The sequence below is a fragment of the Staurois parvus genome, unplaced genomic scaffold (genome assembly GCF_062004578.1).
Source record: "Staurois parvus isolate SC_StPar_1 unplaced genomic scaffold, SC_StPar_1.0 ptg000445l, whole genome shotgun sequence".
NCBI lineage: Eukaryota > Metazoa > Chordata > Amphibia > Anura > Ranidae > Staurois > Staurois parvus.
Genome location: NW_028318241.1, coordinates 6,966,362 through 6,980,998, shown reverse-complemented (window position 1 = coordinate 6,980,998; position 14,637 = coordinate 6,966,362). Strand labels below are relative to the sequence as shown.

General features: G+C 43.0%; 1 protein-coding gene across 1 annotated transcript in view; it reads left to right on the top strand.

The window, feature by feature from the left end:
* MTREX (Mtr4 exosome RNA helicase) overlaps positions 1-14,637 on the top strand; it is a 119,354-nt gene that overhangs the window by 65,884 nt on the left and 38,833 nt on the right. Inside the window, exon 19 of the mRNA XM_089688082.1 lies at positions 17-145. Within this exon, the coding sequence (XP_089544208.1) occupies positions 17-145 (129 nt within the window). The remainder of the gene's footprint in view (positions 1-16; positions 146-14,637) is intronic.

The window sequence follows — 14,637 nt, the reverse complement described above, 5'->3', positions numbered from 1 at the left end:
TTTTCCTCTTCCTCAGCCAAATACTGGAGACTTGGATCCAATCTACGTGGTGGAAGCTTTGGTAAACTGCAGTAAAGAGAGCCTTAAAAATTCTGCAACAGAGGCTGCCAAGCCAGCACTGCCAGATGAAAAAGGAGAGATGCAGGTTTGTGTTTTATGACATACGGAGTGAGGTTCATCACATTTAAAAAAAAAAATATATATATATATATATATATATATATATATATATATATATATATATATATATATATATATATATATATATATATATATATATATATATACACTTTGTTGTCCTCTGTGTTGTCTTTGAGAGTTTTTCATGCTGCACATTTAGTTCTATATGTATAACAAAGTAACAAAAAGAAAAGTGTTAGGGCTCATTCACACTAGCAGCTGTAATGAATGCACAGCTGCTGGTGTGCGCTTGGAGAAATGACACCGACTCATCGCCCTGTTTACTTTTTTCTTTCTCATAAGTTTGCCACACGTATTATTGGCTATAGTGTAACATCCCAGTCACACTGGATGCGATTTTGCAAATCGCCAAGGCACACCCTATTGTCCACAATTACAGCTGTCATATCGGTACGGTTTTGACTTGGTCGGTGCCACACCGATTTCTAAAGTAGTACATGCACTACGTTTGGTGCGATTTGCATAAGTGTCTGTGTCAAATGTCTTGCAAATCGCACCTGAAATCGGCATGTCACCCGACATTGAAATCGTGCGACTTCACTGTAAGTTGCACGATTTCAAAGTCGAGTTTGATGTGACCATGGGATGGGTTTTATTGTATCAAGTAATGCATGTCAGTCTTGTACTGGGACTGCACTGGCTGGAAGTTAGTTAATAGAACCGTGAGAGCATTCACAGGCTCTTCTCAAGAGCCAGATTATGCCTGCCCTTTCCACCTGGCTCTTCCATTCATAGAAGCTGTAATACAGCTTCTGTGATTGAAACACGGGTACATTTTGCCTAACTTGCAGAGTTCAGCTTCTATCTTCAGGCAAAAATGACGTTTTGAATATACCCATCAATTGCCTCGCTTTTCAGACTTGATTGAAAACTCCTCTTCCAAATCCATCCTGCAGTGTAATGAATCAAAGGCAATTTCCTCTGAGCCAAGCTAGTTTCCGGTCTGGAGACCAGGCAATTTTTCCTGCTCATTACTACCTTGGGCACTAGTTCCCCTCACCACCCCCATGAGTTCCTCTGCCTCTGAAACTTATGAAAGAGGTCCTGGCCTCTGCATTAGCCTCTCCCAATAGGAGTGGCCCACTTCCTAATATATAGACCCAAAATGAGACCCCAGAAAGTAAACAGAAGAAGATGGGATTAGCACGTGACCATGGCCTCGGGTAAGTAAAACATGTTTTGTGCAAGGTTTTTTTTTTTTTTTTTTTTTTCCCTACATTGGTACAAACTGAATAATACCTAGAAGAGCACAGATTCCTTTTAGCAAATAGCTTTCTTCTGGAAATGCTGCTTGACTGGCTTTCCTTCTTTCCTTAAAATTGATCCCTGTGGGCCTTCTCTTGACCTCATAACGTGCAATGCAGGACCATCCATTGTATGTTGAAATGTTGATTAAAGAGGTGGAGACAGGACTAGAAAAGATCAGCTTTGGGGGACCAGTCCTGAAACCAGTAAGGAGAAACCTTGTGAGATTGTGAAGTAAGGTAAGTAATACTGTGTTGGACAAAAGGAGGAATGGAGGAGGAGTGCTACTACTTAATTTTGGAGTAGAGTTCCACTTTAAAGTGCATGTCTGGGCACAGTAATAAAACCATATACAGTACATGTCTACAATGTATGCACATTTCTCTAAATTTTCTCTTTAAAGGGGGGTAACATGTTACCACTCCCACTTGGCTTCTGACAGTCAACATAAGGGGTTTTAATAATGGCTGCCACCGAGCGCGCAGACACTGTGATTATAGGGGGTGGGAGGCTTTTAGTGCAGCAAAGGCACTGTGTTGTCAGCTTACAACAGAAATTTCACTGGATTTGTGGCAGATCAACTGGTATTTTTCATAATTTTGTTGCATTTTAGAGAGACAAAACATGGAGTAATATGCATGTATTGCACCGATGTACTGAACTTACAGTACCCTAGGTGATACTGGGATGTGTGAGTTGGGGGGGGGGAGGGTGGGGGCGTTAACGCGTTTCACAGGGACACTCCTTAGTCATAACCTGACTGAGGAGGAGTGTCCCTCTGAAACATGTTACCACTCACACATCCCAGTGTCACCTTGGGATTGCCAGGAGGCATTGCATAGCACTGCAGGATGCTGAACTCCGGCAGTCTGCTTATAGCTGGCGGTCTCAGCAATTCACATGTCTGCATGAGAGTTTCCTTCCTCTGCTGCAGATTACTGGCTAACGGTGTCCAAGGGGCTATTCCTATGCTGATGTCAAGAATCGTATATGTAAGTGTGCCATGTTTTTATTTGAAATAAATGGAATCTACATGCTAATGGAGATCCCACGCTATTCTTTTATCTTTTGAAAATGTATTCATACCCCTTGAAATTTTCCACATTTTGTCATGTTAGAACCAAAAATGTAAATGTATTTTATTGGGATTTTATGTGATAGACCAACACAAAGTGGCACATAATTGTGAAGTGGAAGAAAAATGATATATATTTGTAAAACAATTTTGAAAACCATTTATGTGAAAAGTGTAGCGTGCATTTGTTTTCAGCCCTCCGGAGTCAATACTTTGTAGAACCACCTTCACTGCAATGACAGCTACAAGTCTTTTTGGGGATGACTACCACCTTTGCACATCTAGAGAGGGACATTTTTGCCCATTCTTCTTTGCAAAATATCTCATGCTCTGTCAGATTGGATGGAGAGCGTCTGTACAGCACTTTTCAAGTCTTGCCACAGATTCTCAATTGGATTTAGGTCTGGACTTTGCCTGGGCCATTCTAACACATGGATTTGCTTTGATCTAAACCATTCCATTGTATCTCTGGCTTTATGTTTAGGGTCGTTGTCCTGCTGGAAGGTGAACCTCCACCCCAATCTCAAGTCTTCTGCAGACTCTGACAGGTTTTCTTCTAAGATTTCAGTATTTAGCTTCCCATCAACTCTGACCAGCTTCCCTGTCCCTGCTGAAGAAAAGCTTCCCCACAACTTGATGCTGCCACCACCACCATGTTTCACGGTGGGGATGGTGTGTTCAGGGTGATGTGCAGTGTTAGTTTTCCACCACACATAGCATTTTCCTTTTAGGCCAAAAAGTTCAATTTTGGTCTCATCCACATGTTTGCTGTGTCCCCCACATGGCTTCTCGCAAACTGCAAATGTGACTTCTTATGGCTTTCTTTCAACAATGGCTTTCTTCCTGCCACTCTTCCATAAAGGCCAGATTTGTGGAGTGCACGACTAATAGTTGTCCTGTGGACAGATTCTCCCACCTGAGCTGTGGATCTCTGCAGCTCCTCCAGAGTTACCATGGGCCTCTTGGCCGCTTCTCTGATTTAATGCTCTCCCTGCCCGGCCTGTCAGTTTAGGTGGACGGCCATGTCTTAGTAGGTTTACAGTTGTGCAATACGCTTTTCATTTTCTGGTGATGGATTGAACAGTGCATCATGAGATGTTCAAAGCTTGGGATTTTTTAGGAACTAACCCTGCTTTAAACTTCTCCACAATTTTATCCCTGACCTGTTTGGTGTGTTCCTTGGCCTTCATGATGCTGTTTATTCACTAATGTTCTCTAATAAACCTCTGAGGGCTTCACAGAACAGCTGTATTTATACTGTGATTAAATTACACACAGGTGGACACTAATTAGGTGACTTCTGAAGGCAATTGGTTCCACTAGATTTTAGTTAGCGGTATCAGAGTAAAGGGTGCTAAATACAAATGTACGCCAGAGTTTTCAGATATTTGTAAAATAGTTTGAAAACCATTTATCATTTTCCTTCCACTTCACAATTATGTGCCACATTGTATTGGTCTATCACATAAAGGCCTGAAAAAATACATTAATGTTTTTGGAAGTAAAATGGAAAATTTCAAGGGGTATGAATACTTTTTCAAAGCATCGTACGTAGTTATTACTAATTAGGTGACTTATGAAGGCAATTGGTTCCACTAGATTTTCGTTTAGGGTAGCAGAGTAAAGGGGGCTGAATACAAATACACACCACACTTTTCAGATATTTATTTGTAAAAAATTTTGAAAACCATTTATCATTTTCCTTCCACTTTAAAGTTATGTGCCACTTTGTGTTGGTTGTTCACAAAAATATCCCAATAAAATACATTGGCGTTTTTGATTGATTGCAACATGACAATGTGGAAAATTTCAACGGTTATGCATACTTTTTCAAGGCACTGTATTCATTCTTGAGTCACTCGTCTTGAGCAAGTCTCCAGTTAAGTTCTGACTTTTCTCCCACTCCCCTGATCTGCAGACTTGTTAAAGGTCAAGTTGGTGGTTTAGCATAACAGCCAGGCCACTACCAACTTTTCAAATTGTCAGCCACAATAATGAGAGATTAGACCGGCACACAATGCTGCACATTAAGCGTCCTTCAAGCATGGCTTAACCTGTTGACAAGCAATGCTGCATGCGCTAATGCTATTCATTTATTTCATTATTAGACATTTTTACTGTATATAGCACTGTCAGTTTACGCAGCATTTTACAATACTATACGTCCACATCACCCCCTGCCCACAAGAAGCTTGCACATGTAAAGGTTCCTATCTCGCATACATATATTACACAAACATACTAATTCAGTAACCTAGCAACATGTCTTTTGAAGTGGGGAAGGAAATTAGAGTACCCCAGGCTAGCACATGCCAACTCCATTCAGATCGTGTCAAGCCAAGGACCATGGTGCTGCAAGGCACATTTGCTTTGTACTAAGCCACTGTGCTGACACATGGTATCACTTGTCTTTTAGGCCAAGCAGACAGCACAATCAGATTGCACAACCACCTTTTAGTTCTACCAAAAACTGTATAATGCCAGGGCCTGGCTGATTGACTGTTAATTTAATGGATCATTTAGGTAGGCCCTGACAAAGTTTTTTTGAAATCTGAATAATTTTACAGAGGTTATTCGCATAGTAAAATGTTTGGCCAGCTTAAGACCTTTTTCTGTTATTAACATTTGTATGAGTATGCAAGCTTAGCTTCTCCTTTCACTCTCTAGATCCTTATAAAGAGCTAAACAAGTTTGCAAAGCCGTACTTTCCGTGACCACATGCCCCGATGTGCATTAAACATTCTTGCAGGAGGACTGCGTTTCTGTCTGATATAATACATGTATCCATATCCTCTTAAGTACAGAGAAGTTCTGCTCCTGGGCTTTGTATGGTTTTACTGTGCACAGCATAAGCGGGTTTAATGGTCGACGCTGTAAAATAAGAGTATAAACATGCCACGATTCAAGTTTTTCAGCTCTTGAAGTTTGGCAGCAGATTAAACTGCACATTTGGATACCACATGCCGATTTCAATTAATAAGCTCTGGCGGGACAAAGCTGGAGGCGCTCCAACATATTCTGCTCCCTGTGTGCTTCCTCATACATGCTGTGTTCTGTACACACACGTTCTTATATCCACAAAACCCGTAGCTCACTAGTGACCAACGTGCAGATTTAAAAAATTGACAAACTTTTAGACCTAGTCTGAAGCCTTTTTATGTACACGTGCTGATCTAGGTTTGTTGACTTGGCCCACATTTTACGATAACAAACCACACAAGTGTGAATGTGACCTCCACGTGGTCATTTCCATTCCCAGCTTTTGTAGGATGACGGGGGTGGACCTTGGAGTTCCGCCTGCCACATGGTATAATGGTGTTTGATTTGTTTATACTTTACGAAATCCAGACTTTCTTTTTTCTCTTGACCTTTTATTTAGACAGATTTAAAGAAAAAATAATCTGTGGTTGAAGCATAAATTACGGCCTGTCAGAAAGGGAATTAACAGCAGACTTTCTGTGGTGAATGTTACTTAGAGCTGAGCTTAATATAATTATATTTTTGGGTGTACAAAGACAGATCCCTGTATAAAAAGCATAACTTTTCCAGCTTTACTTTGCCTTTGTATGTGAATAGCACTGTAACATCAGGCCATTGTATTAGAGCTAGAATTTTGCTTCTCCCTTCCAGGCTCCTGTGCAGAAATGGATTCTGTCTGCATTGTTGTACCCTTCATTTTATACTTGGTTTCTAAAATTCTTGGTGCCTGGTGTTTTCTAAAATAGAGTTAGAGCTCCACACACCTTCGTGTTCATACTGAATTATTGTTTAGCAGGTTGCTCCTGTCACAAGTTAGCCTGCAGTTTCTTGTTGTGTTCTTACCTTCTTGCTGCAGTCCTGTTCCTGATCCCTTCTCATGTGTTTGTCTGCGCTCATCTATGGGTGTCGTCTGCTGTCCTCTGCGTTTTATTTCCTTCCATCACTTCCTGGCCCGCCTCCTTGTTTGCCTGTCTATATAAGAAGTGCTCAGTCTAGGCCACTTTGCCTGAGCAACTTCCTAGTTGTTGGAGCTCCCGTGTGTTACTACTGTCTGAATCCTATATTGACTACTCGTGTACCGACCCCGGCTTTGTTCTCTGACCTTGCTTGTTTTCCGCCTGTCCTGCCTTTTGGATTCTGTTTGTCTCCTCCCTTTTATACTCTGCTCCCGTGAGCGGTCTCCTCAACCTCAGCTGGGTGTACCTGGGGGCCGCGACCTGGTTCCAGCTTGCTGCCACCCCCCTCTGTCATTCCCTCCACTGGCTTCCGCTTGCCCAATGCATTAAAGTCAAAATACTAACACTGACATACAAAGCCATCCATAACGCTGCCCCAAACTACCTCACCGACCTGATACCCAAATACCACAAAAATAAAAATGCAATTGGCGCAAGAGAATTTGTAGTGGACATAAGGTTCACTCAGCAAACCTTAAACAAAATAATCCAGTAAACAGAAATTAAGATATATAATCGTACATGCCAGTAATAAAGGGGCAACAAGTAGATGATGCAGCTTTAGTGGTGAGGAGAGGGAAGGGGGGAGGGGAGGGGGGTAGGTAAAGGAGGGGAAAAAAGGCCTTGTGATGCAAACAGTACTGGATTGAGATAGATGGTATATATATGTGTATACATATATATACAACGCTGCAATGTAGACACCGTCGTGAGGCTTGCACTTTCTAGAGTAAACCGGACTCTGTGGTAAATGGAGAAGAAAGAGAAGTGCGCCAGACTAAGTGCAGTATGAATATAAAAGTTTATTGCACACAAGATTATAAAAACTCACAAGACGTGGGTAGATATCAGGCATCAATATATAAGGAGGAGGATGTCATCTGTGCTGCACCTCACAAATGGATGGCTGTAATGTCAAGGTGTTGCGTGGCTGGCGCTCTAGGCGGGTCCCACAGGAGGAAGCGAGGATGGCAGGCGCAGTAACCGGGAGTCGCGGCGCAGATAAGAACCGGGATCCAGGGCAGGCACTGCTGATCTCTCACATCAGCGTGGGTACAGTAGCCAGCTTGAGGCACATCCAAGATGGCCACCGGGCAGGAAATGACATCAGAACGTTGCTGGGAATCCTCCAAGGGGGCGGTGACGCGTTTCTAGGCAACCTGCCTTTTCATCAGACCCTGAAAAGGCAGGTTGCCTAGAAACGCGTCACCGCCCCCTTGGAGGATTCCCAGCAACGTTCTGATGTCATTTCCTGCCCGGTGGCCATCTTGGATGTGCCTCAAGCTGGCTACTGTACCCACGCTGATGTGAGAGATCAGCAGTGCCTGCCCTGGATCCCGGTTCTTATCTGCGCCGCGACTCCCGGTTACTGCGCCTGCCATCCTCGCTTCCTCCTGTGGGACCCGCCTAGAGCGCCAGCCACGCAACACCTTGACATTACAGCCATCCATTTGTGAGGTGCAGCACAGATGACATCCTCCTCCTTATATATTGATGCCTGATATCTACCCACGTCTTGTGAGTTTTTATAATCTTGTGTGCAATAAACTTTTATATTCATACTGCACTTAGTCTGGCGCACTTCTCTTTCTTCTCCATTTACCCAAATACCACCCAACCCGTACTCTTCGCTCCTCACAAGACCTCCTACTTTCTAGCTCCCTGGTCTCCTCCTCCCACGCCCGACTGCAGGACTTCTCCAGGACTTCCCCCATCCTCTGGAACTCACTACCCCAATCCATCAGACTGTCACCTACCCTCCTCACCTTTAGGCGCATACTGAAAACCCATCTCTTCAGGGAAGCCTACCCCACCCTCACTTAACAGCCTATCTCCTCCACTCCTCCTACCACTCCATCCCCCACGTCACTTCCTCCTGTGCCACTGTCCCCTCCCTCCTAGATTGTAAGCTCGAAAGAGCAGGGCCCTGGAACCCCTCGTGTATTGTTTCGTTACTGTATTGTCTCATGTTCTGCCCCCCACTATAATGTACAGCGCTGAGCAAACCTTCTGGCGCTATATAAATACTGTATAATAATAATCCCCACCATCAGGGGCTCTGGTGAACAAGCAGGCTGGAGCTTAGACTCCGTGCCCTGGGGAACCCCAAGTTGAGGATCAACCACAGGTGCTGACAGCTCCCAAACTGCTACATCCTGCAGGTTGAATGTGCTTTTTCTGTATGGTGTTGTCAGACATTCTGCAAAGATGTCCGGTAAAAGTAGCTGCATGCTTTTGGGAAGGAAATGAGGATATGCATTATTTGGTGGTGGTGGTGTTTGGTAAGCATCTATATATTCAAATGCTGCTTATTAATTGGGCTAGAATTCTTTTAATTTACTTTGTCATGACAGATAATGTTAATGCCAGTGTTGGTAAAGTATATGGTCAGGCTGGAGTACATGGGACATATAGCGGGAATTCTGTTGCAGGCCCTGCAGGAAACTCCCAGCTCGGACTGTTATCAATTCCGTTATTTCTGAGCAAGTCCTTGCACTGGCTCCAGCCCTAAATATGGAGTCCCTCACAGATGCACAATATGCAGCCTTTCTGACTAAAGCAGAATTTTCTGCCACTATGTCTGATCTACTCCAGAGGCTGTTGCTGCTTTGAGTACTAACAATCGTAATCGCTGTTCTGCCTCTCCACTCCCTGATTATATTCATTTGCTACAGCCGGAACTACCTAGTACACTTCAATTTGCTGACGGTAAGGGAATGCTGACATTCTAGCAGAGACTCCACTATTTCCTAAATTTACTACTTTCGCTTCTTGCTACACACTGGCTACTGTGGATTTTTTGGTTGGAGCAGTATGTTAGTCTCTAGATAGATCCACCCGGTGATGCTAATCTCCCATGTATTCGTCTAAGCACTAAAAAGAAGGCAATTTTTGGAAAGCCTTTTCCCTATTCTAGATCAAGCCAAGTGGGCCTTATATAATGATTGGCCCAATTCAAAGCTTTCTCACACAAAATATTAATTCCATTAATGGTATTCCCTTCTTTAAGGACTCTTTAAGTTGACAGCTGTCTGAAGACTCTTGAAATCCTCCTTTGCCTTGGCAGGATTGCACTTGATGATTCGTCAGATTCCAGAATGGCCTTACTTTCTTTGTATATGACTTAAGTCTTATGACTTAAAGCCTGTTTGGCAGAACACCCTTGTGAATGGTGCCTTTTGCGCACGCCCTTTGAAGATGCCGTCATTTTATTTTGAGCAATACATTGAGACTGCTACAGAGGGAAGGGGTTCCTACCCCTCTGTTTATCCGTTCAGGGAGCAGTCTACTGCAAATCCTTTTCCTAGTGGCAGACCACTCATGGCTAAGCTCGCTGGACCTGTTCATAAGTTCATTTAAGTTTGCTAGCACACCTTGGCACAAAAGGTGGGAGAGAACATCTGTTAACATTTGCTCCACATTAAGCAGAGATGTCCAAACCTTTTATTTAGTCCTTTTACAAGGTGCACAATCAAGCTCTATGGCTGTCCCCTCTCTGCTGTTTATTCTGTGTTATGCCTTCCTATTTGCTGTTTTACAAGGTGTACTTTTTTTTTTTTTTTCTTACATCTCCTTGCAGCTTACATTCACAAGGAGCATTTATCTGCTGTGCTCTTAGGATTTTAAGGATTTTCAAAATACTGCACTGTGACTCCTATCTATTCAACAATGTATGTCCCATCATGCTTCCAAGAACATTTATTTGCTGCAGTAACCGGCCTCCTGGCATGTCTCCAGACGATTTGTCACTAAGTCTACCCCAGCAGAGTGACTTCTACTTATTCTATTACTATATCTCTCATAAACAAATCCTGTAGCTTTAATAGCAACTGTATCTCCCCATACTTCTTGGTGCTATATCAGTCACTTAACCAGACCCTGAGCCTTCATGTCCCAGGGTGCCTTTGAGTCCTTCCTTAAAAAAAAAAAAAAAAAAAAAAAAAAAAAAGCACCTGGGCCAAATCTGACCATAGGCCTGAACACACTGATTTTATTTCCCCCCGAAGATGACACCCTGCCCTTCTTGGGCTTCTTCTCTGACCCTGGCATTTGTCCATCTCACCAAACACATTCGGTTATGTGACTGCTCTAAAGACTTTCTCTCCTAGTATCTCTCTTCCCCTGATATTCGTACATTCCAACTTTTATGTTGGGTGCCCTTCCTTATCAGGTGCATGCATACTCTGTAATCCTACAATCATGTTGGTTAGTCCTCACCTAGTGTGACATAAGACAATCCTGTCCTAGAAATTGTTCCCCTTTCTCATCTGGTAACTTCTTCCCTTTGACAAGACACCTAGCCCTTGCTACCTGTAAGATCTAGGTTACGCTGTGCTCCTTGTACACTCTTTTGTAAAAAGTTGCTTTTCTTAGTCACTTGTAATTTCTTTGCTCCTTTGAGGCCTTCATCAGGTAGGTTGCCCATGCAGAACCTTTCCCTTCTCTATCCTCTCCTCCATAAAAGTAAACATGGGTGTTCAGCCACGTCTAGCATTAATGTTTATGCAGCTAGCTGTGGTAGAAATCCTTTAGAGGGGTGGAAACACAGGGCTTCAAACCTTCTCCCTACCTCTATTTGAGTGCCTGACCATTGACCAACTATATCACAGTGAGGGAGGAAAATTGAATCGCATGTTCCTCATACCTTCTTGTGAAACTTAGCATCTGTTTGTAGAAGAAAGGTGTGTGTTCCTGGTGGTGGGGCTGCTCTTTAAAGTGAACTTCCTGCTTTGCCCTGCATGGCTGCCACTAGTGAGCAGGTGATGACTGACAGCCAGTCCACACACAATGAGCCAATAATATCATAATCGAAATGTCACAACCACTGAAAAGCTAGAATTGCAGTCCAGATAGGATGTGTTAATTTATGAAAAGGATTATAATTTCCATTTATTGGGCTGAAGGCATGTTTGCTTTAAATTTGCAAGCAAATGATCATTTGTGTTGAAATCTGTCTGGAATAAATGTGTAGATTAATTGCTACAGAGACAACATTTTCACAAATGGTCTTCTGGGAAACATCCCGAAGTTCTCATAAGGCTGTGATTTGTCTTGATGTCCACTGTTTTGACTTTCTACATTTCTGTATACTTATTCTTTGTAAAAATAGTTGATCCATGTAGGATTGCTTTTGGTTGTTTATAAACAGTACAAGTATTTGTCTGGTATACATGGGGTCCTTCCAGTCACATGTCAGAGCTCACATTTGATCCGTTGCAGATTTACCACCCATTTGTTCAGCTGGGCTAATCCTGTGTAAATTATTATTTAATTTGTCAGTAGAGATTGGAAACATTAACTTTTTAAATTGTTTTAATACATTTTTATTGCTTTTTCAATACAAATACACAAAGTTCACAGGGGCAGGAGGCAATCTCCCCCTCTTGAAAGATTACGGTGTAACTCTTAAGGTAAGCACTGTATAGGGTACAGAATACTCATAATAGAGTGCAATAAGGTCAGCTGTCATTGTAATGGTGAACCAGGGAGTCATAGGGCTAATGCTCAGTTGGGTACCATCTCTGTCAATACGCCTAGACAAGGGGTAAGGGAAAAGATGGTAAGAGAGCAGGAGGGAGAAGTGGGGAAAGGGGGTTGTTGGCAGCTAGGGTGAGCCCAAAGGTACCAGCACTAATCCTACGATGTCAAGTCGTAAGGCTTCATTGTGAGCTGAGTTGGAAAATTTGATGCAGGTGCTCCATGGTGCTGTAAAATTGTTGTAATCATCCTGCAAATGGGATGGTGATTCCTCTAGTCTCTTCTTACAATTAAGCAGCCTAACCTACTCCTTAACATGTGGGATAGTGATCGATCTCCATCATCTATGGCAGGGGTATTGAATTAAAATTCAAGGAGGTCCGCTCACTAAAATTTTCTTCTGGCCGAGGTCCGAATAGCGTGTGACCACCAGCGTGCCCCCTTACATTAGGTGTCACCATGAAAGTGCAACTTTACATCATGTATGCCTCTTTACATCAGTTGTCCCCATCAGAGTGCCCGTTTACATCAGATATTCCCATCACATTGCCACCTTACATCAGGTACTCCCATCAGACTGCCCCCTTACACTCAAAGTACCCTTTCTATCCTATTCCCCATCAGAGTGCCCTTTTACAGCATAGACCTCATCAGAGTGCCCCTTTCCATCACGTGCCCATCAGAGTTCCCCTTTCCACAGCATGGGCCCATTTTATGTTAAGGGGCACAAATGGGCACATCAGTGCCCCTTAACATAAAATAAGGGGCATGCTGATGGGCACATTTATTAAGGGGCACTCTGATAGATACATTTTATGTTAAGGGGAACTCTGATGGGCACATTCTATGTTGTGCCCATCAGAGTGCCCCTTAACATAAAATGTGCCCATCAGAGTGCCCCTTAACATAACATGTGCCCGCCAGTGTGCCCCTTAACATAAAATAATGGGCACGTTATGTTAAGGGACTCTGATGGGCACGTTGTGTTAATGGGCACTCTGGGCACATTCTGTGTTGTGCCCAGCAGAGTGCCCCTGTAAGACTACACCCTCCCTTGAGGGCAGACAGGAGCTGTGCCGGGATCCTTGCTGGATGCTTGTTTACAGGCAGGGAGCTGGAGCCGGAGAGACAGTGAGCTGAAAGGGGTGGGGCACACGTGATGTCATGTTGCCTTGAAGAATGCCCTGCTCAGCGGCAGATCTGTCATTGCGGGCTGGCGGTCCGGGCGGCAGCGCTGCTGGGACCGTTCTCGGACCACGGTCCGCCATTTAGTGACGGCTAATCTAGGGATTAGTGCCCTGCCCAATTGTTTCTGTGTTAGCCAATAGTTGTAATGAGGGTTACTATGCGAGCACTTTCTTTACATTGGCAAGTCAGAAGTGTGTCATGCACAGAAAAGTGAGATTCTGCTGTGTCCCAACTGGATGGGCAAGTCTTGTCAGTCTTCATTTTAACTCCCTGATAAATGCACAGTGGTGAATGTTCAAGAATATGTCAACCCAACTTTTCATATTCCTGATTTGTGCCTTCATATACCATGTACTTCTGAAAAAGTATTCTGTTCTCTTTGTATTGCTTGCATTGTGTAAAATACTTGGTGTTCCTGCCAATCCCTCTGCTTTCTTATTGAAAGTTGACTACACTAGGCATGAGAAAAAAAAAGCATGGTCAGTTCTCTAGTTGTGCTGGGTCCCTATAGTGATGTGAAAGGTACCTCACATACTAGGCTATGTGAGAATAGTAGTTAGATTGGTTATATATCACCAGAAAATGTGCGTAGCATCAGGTTTTGTGCAGTGGATGTTTGCTTTTCACTGAGATCAACAGCTGGGACCCTGCCCTAAAGAAAAACAATTCAGGTCCCTGCAGCTGATTAAGTTTTTAAAAGAAAAAGGGTATTTTGTAAAAACTTTTATTGCATTCTGTGCAAGGACAGGTTGCAGTCTTATTACCTACAGAATGGTGTTGTCTGAGACTGTCTTCATCCTTCCTACAGGCTAATTTTTTTTTTTTTTTTTAAACTTTTATTTCTACTTACATTTTTATGTCTAGAATAACTCCTTTAAATCTATCTGCAAACTGCAGGCAGTTCTGCATATAAATGGTGAGGGCCTGGTAGATGGTCATCCTGTGCTTTTATAATGATGTGAGTGACCTCAACCAAGAGGAGCTTGTAGACCATGTTGGATAGCAGGTGGGAAGGTACCAGATGTTGCCTTTTTAGCTGAAGTTTAGAAACCTCTTCTAATATAAGCAGGAAACACTTGTTATAACGTGGGTGAATCTGTAGTCTGGGAATTCCCATCTCATAAATACTATTCCCTTGTACCATCTGCATGTCTGTCCTCTGTAGCATTTTATGTTATGTAGACAGGAGAAACCGGTTCAGCAGAAGCTATTGACTAGAATAAAATAAATAAATAAATGACACAAGCTTTTGGTTAATGTCCTGTCCTGTTTAATGTTTTGGGTACAAAAATGAGCACATTTCAGTGACCGTAAAATTAAACTACACATATGGCAGCAAAGCATGTCTTACCTGAGTTGACAGCCTCCACACAACTGTAGCATCTGTGTAAATAACTCCTTACAGCATACATGCACATTAAATCAAGGTACTAGTGCATGCCTGTAGTATTACTGTTTGTTACCCTCTTCCGAGTACAGCTGTATCCTCTGGAAGGTCCTATGTAGGTACTAGTT